Below are 21,725 nucleotides of genomic sequence, written 5' to 3' on the forward strand. Positions count from 1 at the left end.
TGACTTAATTTACACACATAATTGTATTCCAGACAACATTCTGGTAAAACCCCTACATATCTCTGACCATTTCTTCATTACAGTTACTATAATTGAACTATATTTTATTTATATGGGGTGTTGATGGCGCAGTGGATAAGACACATGGGTTCGAATCCACTGTGAATCCACTCGAATCCACAAATGCACTGTGAGACACCAATGTGTCCCTGAGCAAGATACGTAAACACTAGTTGCTCCAGAGGCGTGCAACCTCTGAAATAAATAGCAATTGTAAGTGACTTTGGATAAAAGCGTCAGCTAAATGAATAATGTAATGTAGTGTAATATTTTGCTACATGTGTGCCACCTACCGCTTAACCGGTTACTTTTAGATAAAAACTACACTTCCTTTCACCCTCCTATCTTTGCTCTGTTGTATCCTCCTCTCTTCCCTCACTTACACATTTCTCATCTCTGGATGTGAATGCAGCAACTGACACTTTATGCTCTACTTTAAACTGTTGTCTAGATGATATTTGTCCTCTCTCCTTCAGACCAGCACGGGCTGCCCCTTCTAACCCCTGGTTATCTGATGTTATTCATGAGCACTGGACCAAACTCAGGGCAGAAGAGAGAAAATGGCACAAATCAAAAGATCTTCTTACCCCTGCTTATCTGATGTTCTAAGAATCTTTGTGATCCGGAGTTTGCCATGAGGACGAAAAAGTTCCCCACACAGAATTCACTGCATGTTCAAGTTGATCATGCAAATTTGACCAACATTAAGATGCTGGGCTTGAAAGTGACACCGTTGTGAGCTGTGCTTCATACATCTCTACACTATTGACAATGGAACTATTTTATTCCTCGTGAAATTTCACAAATTACCTGTTCCATAAACCTCCACCTCACACAGTGTGAGATACTGCTGGATGTTAGGAAGGTACATGTTCACATAACGACCTTTCATTCCACCACAAGAGAAACTGACAGAACTGCCTGCTGGGACAAGTGAAGTGACACCACATCTACAGAGAGAAAGAGAGAAACCACGACACAATCAGCTGACCTGCTCAAATCCAGTTCTCCTGACACATTCATAACTGTTTTCATTACTTCACCTGGGATTGTTGTTGCCGTTGTTCTCCAGAGAGTTTCCGATGCGGATCTCTACTCCAGCCGTTTGCTCCAGCCAGCCGTCGGCTCTGTTGGTGACGGTCACTTTGTAAATTTTGTAAGAATCCAGCAGATCCAGCCTCCACCACGGGTTGAGCTGGTATGCTGTGATGGAGCAGCTTGAAGCTACACCTGGAGCGTATCTGATGCCATCGATGGCGTTTGCAGCTCCATAGGTGTAAGACAATGTGGATGACTGTACAGCCGTTCCTTTTAATGCCAGATTCTCTGAAAACATTTAAAGACATTTAAAGAGACAGAAGATCAAGACCAAAATGTGTGAAGTTTACATTCCATTTGAGTTGAAATATTAAATTCCAGTCCAAAACACTCAATTACATTTACTACTACATTAAAATCTGAAGTTAATATTTTTAATGGATCTGTGCGTATATGAACTAACCACGAGCATTTGTATTTTATTAACCAAAATTAACAAAGATCAATAAACACTATAAGTTGTGTATTGGTTAATGTTAGTCAATGCATGTTAACTAATGGGACATTAGTTACTACTTTTTACCTTTCAAGTTTACTGAACTCCCCTGAATGGAAAAGACACCTGTTACAAAAACAAAATATTTCCATTGCTTTCTGAGATGTGGATCAAGTTTGTGTTGCATTTGATTCTTTAAATATTTTTCATAAAGATCAGCAAAACAGCATCTAGAATTGTACATCATTAGACTGATGTGTGTCATTTATACTCACCCAAAAGTAAGAACAGATAAGAGAGTCTCTCCATCTTGTTTGTTAAAGATCATTAACCAGATACCTGTGATGGTCAGATATGACAAGGGCATCCATCCCTGCTTTTACTTGTGTTTCTCTTAGCAGCTTGAGTCTTCATTGTTACTGAATATATTTCACACATCATAGATCCTCCAGAAATGATTTTCTTAGGGCATCTCTCAGGACAAGTCTGATTTACTAAACAAATCTGGCAAAATGCAAATGAAGATGAGGACTTTAAGGATTTTTTTTTTTACTGGCACCAAAATAAATAAATAAAAATAAATAAATGACTGGTACTTAAGGTTCATTTTCATACAGTCTTCTTCCTCTAAATTAATAATATACAAATGAAAGAAAACATCCTCATGCTTGGAAAGTTTCACCTCTCCATGAGTTTCATTATTAGTGTTAGTCAAAATAAGATCAGCTCCTAAAAGTAATCATCTGAAATAGGTTGAATCAACATAACCATATTGTGTTGTCCAATGTGAGGCAGTTTTCTTCTTGAGCATCTTTTAATTCAAGTAGTTTATTCTGAATGAGAAAAAAAAAACATATTGTTGTAAAGTACCATAAAATCAATATGTGAATGAATCTGAATGAAAAGGGACAGTATACAACAGTAAACTTGACAGTAAATTATGCAATGTTGATGGAAATTATTTTTTACAAATTATTTCCCACAAGGTAAACAATTTCAGGTTTTACAATTCTAGTAGGAACGTTATATATATATATATATATATATATATATATATATATATATATATATATATATATATTTTAATAATTCCATAAAATTACAATTTGTAGTAGCTTTAACTTGTAATTTAGTGTGATGATTAAAATACCCTGATAAATCGTCATTGAACAGAAATTTTCAGCCGATTACAGCATTTCTTAAATTCTGTGATGTTTACAGATTTATTCTGTATTGAATGTTTGTTTATCAGACACTAGATTATCAACAACATCTTTACAAATGATAATGTAGACAATGTGATCAACATTTGTTTACAATAACCAATTATTCTCCTTTCATGTTTTGTCCATTTTAAACCCCTCTTTATTGCTCTGTCAGGTGTGTTTTGGTCTCTAGTGGAAAATTGTTCCAATTGTTCCACAGACATTTAGTTCATCTCTCCTGATTTCCACTCCATCAGTCTGATCACTGATCATTTCCATGTTGTTTTGTGTGTATCTGAATGATCTCAAGCAGGATGTAAATCAAGAGCTCCACTGGAGTCCATCATCTGCTCAAACCTCAGGCAAAGACCTGTTACTTCATAAAGATCTCAGACTGTACACATTTTGGCCCACTTTGCCACAAACACAGACATAAGCAACACTGTAAGCTATTAGTGTTCAGAAAGACACTTGTTTTGTGACATGGATCAACTGGAATATTTTCCTTCACATAGCTGACATCTTCAAAACCAAACATTCAAAATATGTTTAGGCTTGAATTGAAAATATATGTATGTATGTATTTAACAACAGACTAATAAACTTACATTTTTTTAGTATCTTCTTTTAGTTTTAATTTATTTTTTTCTTTTTAAGGGGACACCAGATTTTTCCACAAGATTATATGATTCTTCATGAAATGTCTTCAAAATACTTTGGTTAAAATTCTTCAAAGGCTGTGTAAATCAGTTTTACCTTGTCAAAAACAGCTACCTTCACAGAGTTCAAATCTATGAGACTGTAAAAAAATATTTAATCAAAGTTAGTACTATTAACGAAATCTGATCTGTTCAGTGGCGGAGCCGGCATGTTTTCATAGGGGTGGCCAGAGAGGGGCCAGCAACCAGCCTGAGGTGTCACTTCCACAGGCACAGAAATCTTCATGATTTCAATATAAAAATGTGTTTGATTATAATGTACTGTACACAACTTGAGTACAATTAATTTTTACTACATTTTGTGAAATAGGTCAAGTAATACTTGTTAGTGAATATAAAGTTTTTGTTTTATGTCTTCCTTTTCAAAACTCCCAAATGCTTTATGATGAAGTGATTTAGAGCGTGCGCCTCACATTTGCGTACTGTTGAAGAGTGTGTGCCGTGAGCACAGTAAAATGGCTGATGTGAATGTTTTACTGACATATTCTAACAACATCATTACACCGCAGTTCACAGTTGTTCTACTGAAACTCATTTGGCTGCTTTAGCTTTTTAATACTCGTTTCACTTGCGCCTGATGCTGAGGTGAAGCTGAAGTGCGCTTCTTAAAATTCTCCCGTTTGATGTGGTCATAAAGAGATACAGCAGTTCCGCATCTTAATAAATGCATTTCTTGTCAAGAAAAAAAGGGTAAAAAAATACAGTTTTGAGTGTGGGGTAGCCAAGCTTTCGCCAGTAGTGGCCACGGCCAGCCCTGGCTCTGCCCCTGGATCTGTTTCATTTACGGTATGTATGACTGACAAATATGCTTCATATTAAGTTTAATAAACTGTCTAATCCAAATGGATGGAAATGTTATATGCAATTCAATACATTAATCTTCAGTGCAATTTAATTCAAATTGTATTTGATTTTGATGTTGTATACACACTGTAAAACATTTACTGTAGAATTTACAGGATTTTACTGGCAAAAAAAGTTGCCAATAAAATCCTGTAAAAATTATTTGATTACAGGAAATTACGGCAAAGCAAATTACAGTTAATTGCTGTTTAATGAAATACTGTAGTTTGTAGTATTTTTACAGTTACATTGAATTTAACTTGTAGTTTGTTTTACAGCAATATTTTGTAATTCACTAAAGTACAGTATTTACCTGGCAAAAAGTTGCCGATAAAATCCTGTAAAAATGATTTGATTACAGGAAATTACGGCAAAGCAAATTACAGTTAATTGCTGTTTGTGAAATACAGTAGTTTGTAGTATTTTTTACAGTTACATTGAATTTAACTTGTAGTTTATTTTACAGCAATATTTTGTAATTTCACTAAAGTACAGTATTTACCTGGCAAAAAAGTTGCCAATAAAATCCTGTAAACATATTTTACAGCATTAATTTGTAATTTCATTAATTACAGTATTTAACTGGCAACAAAAGTTGCCAATAAAATCCTGTAAATACCCCTAAATACAATAAGATGTTGTAATAATTTAACAATGAAACTGCTTTAAAGAATAATTTTAACAGTAAACTATAAAATACTGATATAAATGCATTATCATGAGCTCTATCTTAATACATTTAGAATAAATAAAAAATGAATAAAGCCAATGATGTTGCAATAAGTAATTTTATTAAACTGGCAGAAAGACATTGCAAGGCTTTTACTGGTAAAATAAAAAATCAGTCTTCAACAGAGAAAATCTTATCATAAAAATAACATAGCATCACAAATAACTACAAATACATGTTAAAAAATAAGCCATATTCAGAGTAGAACATTAACTTTCTAAAAAAAAATGAAGGTCAATCAACAGAATTTTGTATAATTTTTGTAAAAAAAAAAAAAAAAAAAAAAAAAAAAAAAAAAACGTTTTAAAGAAAATGATTAAAATACAATGCTGGAATCAACATTAAATCACAAATTCTGTTATTTGAGTTTATGTTCTATTAAATTAAGAATATTCTGCAAAAGACAATTTAATAAATACATACTGAAAGTCCATCAACTTTCTGAGATGAGCACACACATGAGGGTTGTCCCTCTTGTTTTGCCTCCATGTTCCGTCTTGTATCCAGTGAGTGTTGTGATTCCAAGAAACATCTGCACATAAAAACAAGCAAAAGCATCAGGAAAAGTTAAGTATCAAATGAAACTAGCTCAATAAAATAAATGTCAATGCCACTTATACAATACAATCAGGATTTACAATACTCCAGCCCAAAATGAAAATCTTGCCATTAATCACTTACCTACATGTCGTTCTAAACCCGTAAAGCTTTGTTCGTCTTTGGAACACAATTTAAGATATTTTGGATGCAACCGGGAGGATTATGACCATTCCACTGACTACCAGGTAAATACAACTGTCAAGGCCCAGAAAAGTATGAAAGACATCATCAGAATAGTCCATCAGTGGTTCAACCGTAACGTTATGTAGCGACGACAATACTTTTTGAATGGAAAGAAAACAAAAATAACGATTTATTCAGCAATTCACCTCCTCTGCGTCAGTGTAGTGCCATTTGGAGAGTATCTGTTGGATACACACTACAGCCGCTTGTTCTGTGTCAGCTGGGTCACATGGACACGCTTTCTATGTTATTACGCTTTGATTTGAACAAAAACAAAAATAACGTCTTTGTTGAATAAAGTTGTTCTTTTTGTTTTCTTGGCAAACAAAAGTATTCTTGTAGCTTTGTAAAATACAGTTGAACCACTGATGGCAGATGGACTATTCTGACGATGCTTTTCATACTTTTCTGGCTTAGAGATTGTTAATTTGTTTGGATGTCAGTGGGACAGACGCAAGCCTCCTGGTTCTCATTCAAAATATCTTAAATTTTGTTCTGAAGACGAACAAAGCTTTTACGGGTTTGAGACGACATTAATCACTGTTAATCATGTTTACAGTGATTAATGACTAAATTGTCATTATGGGGTGGAGTAACCCTAAATAAAACTAAATAAGAAACGTTTTTCGCAAATGAAATTACTTAAGTAAAACTTGTTACCTTGAAAAAATTCAAGTGTGCAAAAGATGCCTGCTCCTGGGACGCCAGACTGAAGTTGTAATAAGACTCCAAATCCAGCTACAAGTTGAGGTATGAATTCACAACAATCTGACCCTCAAATAGTCAAAAGCCACTGGGTGGACCTGAAATTAAGAAATATAAGCAATAATGCAACCTACAATGCAGTATTTCAATATAAAATGTAATCTAACTTACAAGTTTATCAAATTAATTAAAGAAGTAATACATTACCTAATAAAATCAGCTTCAGAGTCTTGAAGCATCAAACATTTCTCCACATCAGCCGATATTCTTTGCACCTACAAGACATAAAGAAAAAAATCTTGTGATTTCTTTAAAGCACATAAATGATACCAAAATGAACACAGAAAATGGCATATATTTTAGTATAAACAAACTATAATAATATAAATTATAATTATAAATCATAATATTACATTGTAGAACTGTACCACCAATCACATTAAATAATTTACAGTTCAAAATTACAACTGTGTAATGACATTAATGTTTTTTACATTAATTTTTGAAAATACAATTAATAAATGTTGGAAAAATGCAATGATACTTTTTAAACGTGAAACTTATCCGCCATTAGGTGGCAGTAAATAACTTAATGAGTGAATCAACTGAGTCATTCATTGAACCGATCCGTTCAAAAAGATGAATCATTCAGCAAAAACACCGCTTAGTTTTGATTTGAGAATGAGCAAAATAGTTTTGCTTTGATCGTTGTTTGGAACTATATTTGTTGGTCAAATAGAACAACAGTTAATATTGTTTTTAAAAGAAGTAACTTGTTAACTAATTGTTTATTGAACTATGTATTTGCAATCTTGATACTCACAAAAAAAAGCTCACTTGTGATGCTACTTATATCATAAATTAACATTGTTGAACATTTACCTCATGTATTTTCCGTGAGTTTATGTGTGCGGTTAAGCTTGTTTTGATGTTAAATGAAACGTTAACATAATCAGAATCAGTCTAGCATTTCGATGCTTCCTCAGTTTCTTTTTTTTTTTTTTTTTTTTTTTATCAGGCTCACTTGTCCAGTCGGGCATATAAAGATGTCTTTCACTTATTATAATAAGGCGTCACGTCAATGTGGGACATTTGAACACATATAAACAAATGAACAAATGAAAAAATTAAATTTCATATATTTTGCTGTTTGTCAGTTATTTAGACAGATAGCGTTACTAGTTACTATGACAATCGTTCGCATTGGGCTTTATGATAAAAGTTAGGTAAACACTACTTTAAATGCTCTCAAATCTAACTTCCAAAATCCAACATTTGGCGTAACTATGCTATGATAGCAATTCCCAGTTTACTGCACAGAAGTTACCAAGGCCACTTGTCTAAATGTCAGAATAGGAGGCTATTGTGACATGATATCGCTTATACATTAACTGAAATAAATATAAAAAGGATATATTTCTCAAGTATAATTAAGTGAATTTACCAGGAATTATGAATAAAGCCTCTAATCTTCAATCGTTCTCGAGCTGCTCCAGTCAGCTGGGTTTCAGATTTGAATGATGTGCGCGCAATCCCATAATGCCACACTACAGTAAATTAGTGTATAAAGCAGGAACTACAGTGACAACACCTGTGTTTTGTAAAAGAATTACAGCTGACGGGAAATATACTGTTAACAACTGTAAAACCTTATTTGACCCATAATGCATTGCGAATTACAGCTGCATCTTGTAAAATGTTTATACAGTAAAATTCTGCAAAATTTAGCTGTAGAAACTACAGCAATTTTTTGCAGTGCACTTCTGTTGTTTTTGTGGATTTTTTTTCCCTCATTTAAAATAGAATTATATTAAAATCCTGTTCTGAATTTATTCATTTTTTTTAATGATAATGATGAAAACGAAAACAGGGCTGATAAATTTAATTCGGAGGATGAAAGAATCAGTATAAGTATAAGCATCATGATCGTCAGCTGGAGTGCCCATGAACTCCAGTAGAGAGACGCTCCACTCAGGACTCTTGTATTTGGTGTCCCATTCCATTTCCAAAACTCCTTTCCCATAATTCCCAATAATAAACTGTTGTAACATGGAGTCAGGAGACGTTCAGATCCATTTGCAGTAGTTTATTATAGAATGCTCAACAGCAGTAATCCACAATGGGCTACAAGTTTGTAAAGGGATTTCCAGAACAGTACCAGGCAGAAAGTCAGGGGCAGGTGGCAGAGAATCGAAGGTGGTATACACAATCCAAAATCAAACACGGAAAACAGAAAACATGCTCGGAAATGCTAACAAAGCTTCGACCATTAAGAGCCCAAACACAGTATATACAAGGTGCTGGTCATACAATTAGAATATCATCAAAAAGTTCCCAAAAATCCCAATTCAGTATCTCAGAAAATTAGAATATAACTTAAGACCAATACAAAGAAAGGATTTTAGAAATCTTGGCCAACTGAAACGTATGAAAATGAAAAGTATGAGCATGTACAGTACTCAATATTTAGTTGGGGCTGCTTTTGTCTGAATTACTGCAGCAATGCGGTGTGGCATGGAGTCGATCAGTCTGTGGCACTGCTCAGGTGTTATGAGAGACCAGGTTGCTCTGATAGTGGCCTTCAGCTCTTCTGCATTTTTAACACACTCTGCTAGCTTAGATAATTTAGAAGTTTCTTGTAGACGTATATAGTTATCATCAGCATAACAATGGAACCTAATTCCATATTTTCTAATAACATTACCATGGGGTAACATGCATATTGAAAATAGCAGAGGAACTAGGACAGATCCTAGTAATTTGTAATTTTAACAAGTGCAGTTTCTGTGCTTTGGTGCGGCCTGACTGAAATTTTTCAAAGATATATATATATATATATATATATATATATATATATATATATATATATATATATATATATATATATATATATATATATATATATATATAGGATCTGGTTGTTGTTTCTTAATAAGAGGCTTAATAACCACCAGCTTGAATGGTTTTGGGACGTGACCTACAGATAACGCTGAGTTAATAATATTGAGAAGTGGTTCTTCTGATACAGGAAACAACTCTTGCAGTAATTTTGTGGGTATGGGATCTAATAGACATGATGTTGGTTTAGATGCAGTGATACATTTAATGATAGATCTTCCTCTCCTATATTTGTAAAGCACTGCAGTTTTTCTTTGTAGGTAAGTACTAGATGCTAATAAATTATATGAATAATGCAGTACTGATTGACATACCATTTAGTAGCCTATAGAAATTATAAAATATATCTCCTACCTTATTCTGTGATAAAAATGTTGAAAAGGTTTTACTTTATAAACTGATCATATAATTGTCTACTAGGAACTAGGGCTGCCCTCGACTAAGGTTTTTCATGTGATGCAGTAGTCAACTAATCGCACGTTTACTAATAAACCATTTAAATGAGCCTTTAACTGCACACATAGCCTAATAAACGCTCAAACACATGCATGAAGCTTGCCACAGCACACCAGCAGAAGAAATTATTGTAAATGTGACGGAAAAGGAGGCTGCATTAACATTTTTATAATTTGATAAACTAGTGTTTCTTTGTTTTCAGAAGCAGGTGACACTGACACAGTATAGAAGATGTGCCTGTATACATGTTTCATACATAATCTGAGAATTTGTATTTCATTTGAATTGATTTATTTGAAAGTATACATTTTACTCTCTATAGATATACATTTTATTATCTGTAAGGCAAAGATATACAAAGAGATGCGTTCAAGTTCACAGACCGAGACGGCAGAAAGCGCATCATGTTTGCTTTCATTATTTTACAAAATCACGGTATTGTGAGTGCACACAAATAAACCTAGAGTCTTTACAGATTTGAAAGATGTATTACTCTTATCTGTATGACCAAAAATTTGGGATTATTTTATGAGCAAGTCAAATCAAGTCTGCTTTGTCAAATTTCACTAAAATAACACTAAAAGTAGAAACATTAAATACAGATAAAATATAAAGAACAACTATACAAATATACGAATAGGTCGTGTAAAAAGACAGATAAGCAAAGCATCACATGGCACATGTCAGATAGAGTGCAAACCAGTGAGTAGACAAATAGTGCAGATATAATGATTGTAGTGCAAAGAGCTAATTGTAGTGCAAGTGTCTGCACAGGTGCTTCTATCTGTCCTGCCAGTGAGCTACTGCTCAGCTTCAAAGTCCCAAAGACACTTACATTTTGGCCAACAAATGCTAAACATCCAACAGACTCCTCTCTGAACACCTCTCTCTCTCTCTCTCTCTCTCTCTCTCTCTCTCTCAAACACAGTTTACATACAACATTAAACTGTTACATTCTCCTCTCTCTCTCTCTCTCTCTCTCTCACACACACAACACACACACACTCTCTCTCTCTCTCTCTCTCTCTCAGAAGAGTATAGAATATAAATATGACGTATTTCACAGTTGTTCAGTTGTGCCAGGTCATCTGGCAGCACCCCATCACTCTCCTTCTTGGTCAAATAGACCTTGATGCTTCAATGTGACTCTACAATTTACATAGTAATGAAAATAAAGAAAACTCTTTGAATGAGAAGGTGTGTCCAAACTTTTGTTCTGTACTGTACATAACAAAAAAGTATGAAACAACTTAAAATACGTCATATTTATATTCTGTACTGTATATATATATATATATATATATATATATATATATATATATATATATATATATATGCACTTCTCATGATTGGGTAATCGCGGCAGCTACATTAGTTTTTCTGATTAATTGTTTTTGCCTCTATGAGAAAGACAAGGTAACAAAATATTCGGGGCCGTTCACATCACGTCTTTTGCGAGCGCAAGTTCGTTATTTCCAATGTAGGCGCGCGGTATGCGCGCTCATTAATGGAAGCAACGCGTGCGCGTCGCACCGCATCCAGTTAAAAACATCTAAACTTTTCAGAATGCCGCAAGCGCACCGCAGGTCATGTGACAATAACTAACCAATCAGCTTCATCCTTTCCCGTATCAACGTTGAAAGCTCAGCTAAGATGAAGGAACAGCTGTTCATAGCTGTATATGGATTGCCATTTGAAATGAATTTAGTAGCAGAGCTACTGCGAGCGATTTTTTAGTGCTGCAAATCCATTTATACTTTGCTGAAATTTCCGCGTCTTCACTGAGAGAGAGCGTGTCATGGATGCTTAGCAACGACAGACGCCCCAGGAGCACTTCTGTCCGAGCGCTTTGGAAAGAAGGAGAAAGCGGCGCGACTAGCGTTTTCCACGCGTTTTTAGGCGCGAACTATTGAAGACAAAAGCGATGACCCTCGGTACCTCTCAGGCTGACATGTTGATGTGATGTGATATCTGATTTAAGTGGGCGTGGTGTGTGTAAGGTAGAGAGGGCATGACTGATGATAGTGTCCTGATCCAGTCACGACGCTATTCTCAGCCTGCGCTCCAGCTGAGTAATTAACTTTATTTAAAAAAATAATTTATATATTTATATTCAAACTGAAAACATGATGTGATTAACACTAAAGTCATCGTGTCTCAAGTCAAGTCAAGTCCCGAGTCTTTAACTTCCAAGTCCGAGTCAAGTCTCAAGTCCTAAAAATAGCGACTCGAGTCGACTCGAGTCCAAGTCACCAAGTCACAAGTCCCCATGTCTGCATTATACAGGTGCTGGTCATATAATTAGAATAGCATTCAAAAAGTTGATTTATTTCACTAATTACATTCAAAAAGTTAAAATTGTATATTCATTCTTTACACACATACTGATCCTTCTAAAAAATTAGCATATTATGATAAAGTTCATTATTTTCCATAATGTAATGATAAAAATTAAACTTTCATATATTTTAGATTCATTGCACACCAACTGAAATATTTCAGGTCTTTTATTGTTTTAATACTGATGATTTTGGCATACAGCTCATGAAAACCCAAAATTCCTATCTCAAATATTATTATTATTATTATTTCTTTTTATTTTGATGAATATAACTGACAACTAAGGAAAATCCCAAATTCAGTATCAGAAAATTAGAAAATAACGTAAGACAAATACAAAGAAAGGATTTTTAGAAATCTTGGCCAACTGAAAAGTATGAACATGAAAAGTATGAGCATGTACAGCACTCAATACTTAGTTGGGGCTCCTTTTGTCTGAATTACTGCAGCAATGCAGCGTGGCATTGAGTCGATCAGTCTGTGCCACTGCTCAGGTGTTATGAGAGCCCAGGTTCCTCTGATAGTGGCCTTCAGCTCTTCTGCATTCTTGGGTCGGGCATATCGCATCTTCCTCTTCACAATACCCCATAGATTTCTATGGGGTTAAGGTCAGTTTGCTGGCCAATTAAGAACAAAAAATAAAAAAAAGTCTTTAAACCAGGTACTGCCAAGCTTTGGCACTGTGTGCAGGTTCCAAGTCCTGTTGGAAAATGAAATCTGCATCTCCATAAAGTTGGTTAGCAGCAGGAAGCATGAAGTGCTCTAAAACTTCCTGGTATACGGCTGTGTTGACCTTGGACCTCAGAAAACATGGCAGATGACATGGCACCATTACTTACTGTGGAAACTCCACTGGAACTAAAGCAACGTGGATTGTGTGCCTCTCCTCTCTTCCTCCAGACTCTGGGACCCTGATATTCAAAGGAAATGCAACATTTACCTTCATCAGAGAACATCACTGTGGACCACTCAGCTGCAGTCCAGTCCTTTTTGAAGCGAGACGCTTCTGACACTGTCTGTTGTTCAAGAGTGGCTTGACACAAGGAATGCAACAGCTGAAACCCATGTCTTGCATACGTCTGTGTTTAGTGGTTCTTTAAGCACTGACTCCAGCTGCAGTCCACTCTTTGTGAATCTCCCCCACATTTTTGAATGGGTTCTGTTTCACAATCCTCTCCAGGGTGCGTTTATCCCTATTGCTTGTACACTTTTTTTTCTACCACATCTTTTCCTTCCCTTCGTCTCTCTATTAATGTGCTTGGACACAGAGCTCTGTGAACAGCCAGCCTCTTTTGCATGACCTTTTGTGTCTTGTTCTCCTTGTGCAAGGTGTCAATGGTCATCTTTTGGACAACTGTAAAGTCAGCAGTGTTCCCTATGATTGTGTAGCCTACAGAACTAGTCTGAGAGACCATTTAAAGGCTTTGCAGTGTTTGCGTTCATTAGCTGATTAGAGTGTGGCACCAGGTGTCTTCAATATTGAACCTTTTCACAATATTCTAATTTTCTGAGATACTGAATTTGGGATTTTCCTTAGTTGTCAGTTATAATCATCAAAATTTAAAGAAATAAACATTTGAAAATATATCAGTCTGTGTGCAATGAAGAAATATAATATACAAGTTTCATTTTTTGAATGGAATTAGTGAAATAAATAAACCTTTTATGATATTCTAATTATATGACCAGAACCTGTACACATTATCATACATAAGTAGCAAGAGATATAAAAAAACTAAAGAAAATAAAGCAAACAAATGTTATGGCAAAGCAGGCACACATCCCCAAACTGACTCAAATGATTCGCGAACCCGCTTTGAACTCCCGAACTGACTCAAATGATTCGCGAACCCGCTACGAACTCCCGAACCGATTCAAATTTTTCGTGATCCCGCTCCGAACTCCCGAAATGATTCAAATGATTTGCGATCCCCAAACTGACTCAAATGATTCGAGAACACGCTTTGAACTCCCGAACTGACTTAAATGATTCGCGATCCCCATAACTGACTCAAATGATTCGCGAACCCACTACGAACTCCCGAACTGATTAAGATGATTCGCGATCCCGCTCCGAACCATAGACAGTAAAAGAAATGGACACAGCGACCCCATTGGAACTCAATTGAGACAAGTGAAGCCCATTTTTAGCGTTTTTTAGCACTTCCGTTTCTGACGCGCAGACTCAAACGAAGCTTGACGACGTCAGCAACCTGTCTGACAGATGTAAATCTTCTAGTAGCTGTGCGTGCAAACTGCCATCGTTAATCTTGCAGAGACAGCGAGCTTGAGCGGGGAGTTCTTTGGCGTGAGTGAGCAGGAGTAAGTATTCTGATTAATTATTTTGTATAGTATTTTAAATGTAACGCCAGTATGCCATATTAAGTTAATTGCCTGCGAGCTTCTCCTCTGTCTGTACGGTAATGCAACAGCGAGAAGAGTGGTTATGACGCAATCGTTAGCCTATTTTTTACAAAAACTGTTTATACGGGTCCATAATGTAACATACAAGTAGAAGGTAATGGAGCCCTTTATACATTGTCGTGTATCTTTAGAAATAAATAATGGACAAACGGAGTCTTTAAACGCCTCAGATGTAAAGTTATTCGCTGTCAAAGTGACGCCAAAATGAATGGGAGTCAATGGGAATGCTAACGCAAGTAAAGTTCTGCTAAAAGATGGCAGCCCCCACCAGACTTCAACTTCCGGTCGAGTTCCTTGCCCCCTGGGGCTTTCAAGAGTTCCCGTTGTGCACGAGCGTCATGGAATACTTCTGCCGTTGTGCACGCGCGACCTCTTCTGGTCGTAGATACTGCCCCTTTAATAAAATATCTTTGTATGGTTTGGCACACTTTGTGTTTTATTTATCATTTAACGGTGATCAAAACAGTGTATGCAAATACAAAACAGCTCGTTATGCTGCTTGATATTGCAAACTGATTGTTGTCATATTATTTTATGTATAATCATAATCATAATCACACTGGTTTGTGGTGCAAATAGGTTTTAGGTTTACTGCACTTATTCATAGAACATACCATATTTTTTAATTGCAAATTAAGATTGATATTATTTCATATTATAAAAAAAGAATGCAAGAAAATTATATATTAATAAGACATGGTTTAGACATTTTTAGTATTATTTGTTTGCTTCAATTTTATTTATTTTTTTAATATATGATTTTTCTTCATGAGCTTCACCAATAAACCATCAGTATTAATCTGTCAGAGTAATTACTTTTTTAAATATGTATGATGAAGAAGATTAATAATTTTTTCTCAATATTGGTCAAACCTGACTTGAATTTAAACATTTAAAAAAAATTCATTCAAACTAGCAAAGGCCAAAGCATCGGTGACCTCACAAAGTGTCCCAGAAAACCCAAGTCTAAATCATTTATTTTAACCTAAAAGACAAGTGCATTAATAGAAACACAGTGGGGATCTTATTTTACATGGTGTGTGGGTGTGTGTGTGTGTGTGTGTATGTGTGTGTGTGTGTGTGTGTGTGGTCAGACAGTAAAGCAGCTTGGCCTGCAGAATGAGACTGAGTTTTAATTCAGAGCTAACAGAAGTGATCTGCAGCAGGTCAAATGAATGAATGGACAAACACGGGACAGATGTACTGCTCACGTACAAACCAACCCACATGATCCTGCTGTGACATTTATAAGAGAATTCAGTGTAAACTCATACATTTGTTAGAATTGGCCTTTTCCTACTTTCATGCAACAAAAAAATAAATAAAAATAAAACCTCACTGCAATCTGTTTGTCCCTTGATACACAGATGAGTGTCCACAGTGTTCAGACAGTTAACAGACAGTTAAGTGTTCCTGTAGCTCAATTAGTAGAGCATTGCGCTATGAAGCGCAAGGTTGGGGGTTTTGATTCCCCGGGAACACATGATGTTAGCCTGAATGCACTGTAAGTCGCTTTGGGATAAAAGCGTCTGCTAAATGCATAAATGTAAATGTAACTGATCCTTCAGCACACATCTCAGGTGTGAAACACACACTAACACCTGCTGTATGACAGACATGACCTCTGGTGACCTCACCACTGTTTAGACACTCAAATTCATCTTATAGTTTTTATATGGTGTAAATGTGAATATAAGTTGTATAAACAAAAACAGATTTATGCTGAAGAGAAACATGAGCCATGAAGACTCAAGTATCACAGAGTGAAGCAAGGGTGAAGGATAGTTTCACACAGTCAGGAGGTAAACAAATAACAACAACAAAACTCAGAACACCTTAGAAACAGATTAGTATCCTAGCAACAACACATTCTAGAATCTTCAAGAATTCTTTCAGAATATTTAACAATAAAATATTAATGTAATCCATTTTTAAATATACTTTTTTTTTACCTGATTTTATTCTTAAATTGTTAATTATTTATTCTTTTAATTTGTTATTAATAGCTTATTTTTATTTTATTATTATTTTTTCAATCTTTTTAAATTTAACCTTAACTGCTTTGATTTCTTTGTATTTATTATCTTTTTTCTAATACGTCTGTGTAAAATAAATGGAGAAAATATTAATATATCATTTCAATTTATTGCATTTGGCATTATGCATTTTCTTGGGAATCGAACCCATGACCTTGTGGTTAAGAGTTCTATATGCTTTCCTTGCCCTCACATGAGTTATAAACAACTTTTAGAGTAAATAGTTTCACACTCCTGATGTCAGAGCTGTTTACCTGTGGTGCCTCTTTTCCCGTAACTAATGAGCTTAAATTATTAAGATCCTGGCGTCTACTGACCGCTGCACATGGCTATCTGTTTCTCATCCTGTGTTTCCCGTCAGGATCTGACGTGTCTTGAGAGTCCGTCATGGCTCTTATAAAGAGGCCTCGTGTTGTTCACATCGACCAGCTGTCTCTACCTGAGCACACATGGAGCCCGTGATCCAGTCGGTGAGTGTGAGGGTCTCAGACACGGTTTACCCCCACAGGACGGTCCGTGTGATGCCGAGAGGAGCCTCCTCTCATTTCGTTGGGAGCACCATCGTGATTCTGTCCTCGTACGCCGTTGCAACTCTGGCCATGAACTGCGGCAAAAAGATCCAGGAGGAGAGATTGAAAGCATCTGGAAACTGACTCGGAGTGCCCCATCGAACGCTGCTGTCATCTGATACAGACATGGACCTTGGAGAGACTTTGTGAAGTTTGTCACACTTTGGCAGCGTACTTGTCCTCAAGGTTCGGGTCGATACATCCATGCAAACTTTGAAGAGATGATTTTTCACTGTGATGCTGAATAATTAAGCCAAGAACAGGGAAACAGATATCAGGCCTTTTTACTGATATCTGATTGAAATCAGTTTGTTGATTTCATTCCCATAGTGAAGCACTGTGATACACAGACAGTTTTTTTTAAATGAAGTGTCATTTGTTTATTGCAATGTACAGAAATGATGATAAAATGTTTAATAAATTTTGTAAAGAAGCTTGATTGATTGACTTTGCTTTATTACTCATGCTCTTCAAAAAGCATATAATGTTATTTAAGATGAATGAAGACAGATGTGATTAAATAATATCGTGATTCATTTGCATGCTACAAGAACATATTGTTTGTTTGTTTATTTTTTTGACAACTGCAGAGTCCTTCAGAATAAAAGGTCATTTAAAAACTAGATTTTCCTCTGAAGTCAATGTGAGTGGTATTTACATGTGCAAAACTCAATGCTAAGGCCCTTTCAAACTTCCAAAGTCTTTCCAAAGACGATAACTAAACAGATAATGTTTTAATAAACGCTCCAATTCCATAAGAATAGAAAAGTCCACACCATAAATACAGGGATAGAGACACAGAGCAATGATAGTGTTGCTTTCAGAACATTTTTAGGGAGTTCTGGGTGGTTTTAAGCACGTATCTGCTGGCTGTTCTTAGTGGTTACCAACTGAATAAAACAAAAACACTTTGTGAAGGAACAACACACTTCTCTTCAACAAGACACATGATGTTTTATTTAATACTTTAATATTTTGTGTTAGAGGTTTGGGGTTTATTCCACAAAGAGACTTTTAATTTAAATTTTAAAATACATTTTTAAATCCCAAACTGTCAGTCAACAGGAGAAATCATGATGAATGGTCTTGAGTGACCTGACCTGTGCTGCACTTCCTCAGTCCAACCTCTAGATGGAGCGCAGTACCGCTCACTGTCAGGCCCGGCCAGCAGAGGGGCGCTCTAATGATGATTTATATTAACCTGTGGAGAATAAAGTGAAGAAACTCTATGCATGCAGAAACATTCGTTTGAAATGGTGGATGAACATCTGAGCCAGGCCAAAGAGCCTCTCATAAAAAAATAAAAAAAATAAAAAGGTGACAGCAGCCTATTTTATCCTCTGAATAAAAGTCATAAAAAACTAAAGAAAAATAGAAAGTTACTCACTTCTGAATATCTAGCTTTAATAAGAATCATCATTGAATTCATGGAGTTTGATTTGATACATTTGTTTATTCTGTTTCTGTAGTACCTTTGTTTGTTTTAATGCAAATATTGCAAAAGGGAAATCCTGGCGGGACTTATAAAATGCTACAGTCAGATGTAACAAATTAACTCTGTGCACAAATTCCTTTGTAGATTGGATTATTGAACTTTTGAATAAAAACTACATATGATGGCATTCAAAGGTACTTGAATAATACTATAGTGTTACCACGGTACCATGCCCACAGTAGCAGTACTTTTAGTTTTTGCGACTGATATTGACACATTGTAGGCCATGAAGCTGTGTATTTTAGGTAAGAAATGGTGAAAACCAAGTCCAATCAGTCCATACAAGCAAAACCAGCTCTGAATGACAGAACAAATGCAGTGGCAATTAGCGGCGGTCCCGTCGTCATAATGTGAGTGACCTCTCCAGACCAACACAACAGCTCATCCATGAATAGATTTGATACAAAGGATTATTATTCCAGCTCAGATGACCAAAGGCTAACAGCTTCTGTCTGCTGTGCTCAGACCCAAAATAAAACACTGAGCCCCTGCTTACGAAAGCGTCTGTATCACTGTGAATCGCTCTGACAGCTGATGACAAGAGAGAAGACACACATTCAGAGACGTCCCGCAGCTCTGTGTGTGTTTCAGGCTGAATCCTCTCAGCTCTCTAACTAGGGCACAGGGTTTGCGTTTAGGGCCAAAAACGTCTTAAAGCAGCGCACGGAGGTGGGATTATTCCAGAAGGAAGATTAGAGACGGAAAGACCAGCAAAACAAGCCTCCAGTGTCTGCTGAGAGAAAAACATCTCATGGTCACTGCAAACGGCTGCTTTCTGCTCTCAGAAATATGTCATATTCCACTAAATATATCAGACAAGCAGATTATCGGCTAATATTTGACCATTGATTTTAGTTTTTATTTTTGTATTTTCCATTAAGTTGAAAGTTTTATCAATGTGTGTTTTGCCATTTTTATTACACTATTATATATATATATATATATATATATATATATATATATATATATGTGTGTGTGTGTGTGTGTGTGTGTGTGTGTGTGTGTGTGTGTGTGTTGTGGTGTGTGTGTGTGTGTGTGTGTGTACTACCTCAAAATTGCTATTTCTTTGTAACTGTTTGTTAAATTTACTCACAATTTTATAAGTGAAAATAGTTTATACACCATTTTTTTCCAAAATTATACTCAAAATTGCTTGTACATTTCCCCTAAAATTACAAAGAAACAATAAGTAACATTAAATTAAATGTGATTTTTAAGACTGTTATTGATATTTACTTGTAATACTGATTTTGCTTTTAATTTACAGTTTTTATGGTTTGTTTTGTACAGTGTTGTTATTGTTTATATATATATATATATATATATATATATATATATATATATATATATATATATATATATATATATATATATATATTATGTATTATACTGTTTTATTTCAGTACACCATAAAGTAAATGAAACTGAGAAATGTTGTTTTGGCAACTAACTGATAAAAAAAATGTTTTAAAATGTTTTTTACATTTTTAAACTTTGATTTCAAGTAACAAAACATTTTTTTAATGGTTGCAGTGTTTTGTTTCTTATACTAACCCTGCAATTCATATGCATTGTGTTGTTTTTGTGAATGTTTGAGTAGTACTTTACAACACGTTTCATTTCTTGTGCTCTTTTGCAGTTTATCTCATCAGTTTAGATTGACAAGCGAGACTTTAGAGCAGCTACACCATACGTTGGTGTTGACATGCTCGTGATGGGACAAGAAGCTTAGACATCCCAGATTATCCTAATTCCCCAGATTCACCTCCAGTCACTGTCAGATACTGTACCCAGGTTTTGGGGAAAACAAAACACAGAAAACACAGCCAGCAGGTGCAGTGACTCAGATGCATTTAGAAGCAAGGTCAAATGAAATAAAGCCTCTGTGCTGTTTCTCATTAGAGAGTATAATCAATGTGTCTTTGTTTGACTCTGTTTACAGTAGACTGTTATTGCTTTTATTATTTTTCTTTGAGAACTGCACTCATTGAGATCAACCCGATGACAAGTGTGCGTGTGTGTGCTGTGTGTGTGTTGAGTGGTCAGAGAGAGAGGGAGGGAGGGAGGGAGGGCTGTTGTCCATGGAGATGTCCTTCGTCTCCAGCTCTGGGTAAAGAGTGTGTGTGGATCAGACCGAGAGCATCAGACACTCACAGCAGACGTGCACGCTCCACTATCAGGTATGAAGCAGTTTTATGGACATATAAACAGTCATTTTGTGCTTTAGAAGATCCAACTCTTACACAAGGTGTTTTGTTGTGTGTACTGGAGTAAATCTGTGTGTGTGTGTGTGTGTGTGTGTCATCCTCCTAGGCAGGACTGCGTGACACAGTTAAAGGACATTATTATGAGTAGCACAGGAAGATGGGAAACTTCTTTTCTATAGACACGATGCTATCTATCAAAGTTTATATGTTGAACTGAATGTTTTCATCACTGTAATGAGGATTCCAGTTTAACTGAAAGTTTCAGTAGGCGTCACATCTTTTCTAGCAAAGAGAGCGGCCAGACACACACACACACACACACACAGTGTTTATGCATTGATTGATTCATTCATTTATTTTTATTTTATCCTATTGTATTTTATTTTAATTATTCATTTATTTTATTTATTAATTTATTTATGCTTATTATAATCTTAAAGGAAGCACAAACAACCACGATCCTCTTGGATAAACAAATTCGTTTTGCTTTATATTTTTAGAAATTATTTTATTTTATTTTATTTCCGTGCTTATTTTAAATCATAAGGAAGAACATCAGAGTCTGAGAATTGGGTACGATCATGCTGGATAAACAAATGCTTCATTTTCAAATGTTATATTTAGAATTTCAGTTTGTCCAGCAGGATCTTATTTGATTTCTGGAAGATTCCAATAGAATTGATTCCAAATCGTGACGTCATTATGGCGGGAATTCCTCTAA

At 35.5% G+C, this 21,725-nt stretch overlaps 1 protein-coding gene across 1 annotated transcript in view; it reads right to left on the reverse strand.

The window, feature by feature from the left end:
- The window catches only part of LOC113096293 (pentraxin fusion protein-like), a 65,730-nt gene extending 63,722 nt beyond the window's left edge, over positions 1 to 2,008 (reverse strand). Inside the window, exons 1-3 of the mRNA XM_026261656.1 lie at positions 1,978 to 2,008; positions 1,104 to 1,386; positions 876 to 1,010 (exon numbers count right to left, since the gene is read on the reverse strand). Of these exons, the coding sequence (XP_026117441.1) occupies positions 876 to 1,010; positions 1,104 to 1,386; positions 1,978 to 2,008 (449 nt within the window). The remainder of the gene's footprint in view (positions 1 to 875; positions 1,011 to 1,103; positions 1,387 to 1,977) is intronic.
- Positions 2,009 to 21,725: the final 19,717 nt, after the last annotated feature.

The sequence above is a fragment of the Carassius auratus genome, unplaced genomic scaffold (genome assembly GCF_003368295.1).
Source record: "Carassius auratus strain Wakin unplaced genomic scaffold, ASM336829v1 scaf_tig00215906, whole genome shotgun sequence".
In the NCBI taxonomy this organism is placed as follows: domain Eukaryota; kingdom Metazoa; phylum Chordata; class Actinopteri; order Cypriniformes; family Cyprinidae; genus Carassius; species Carassius auratus.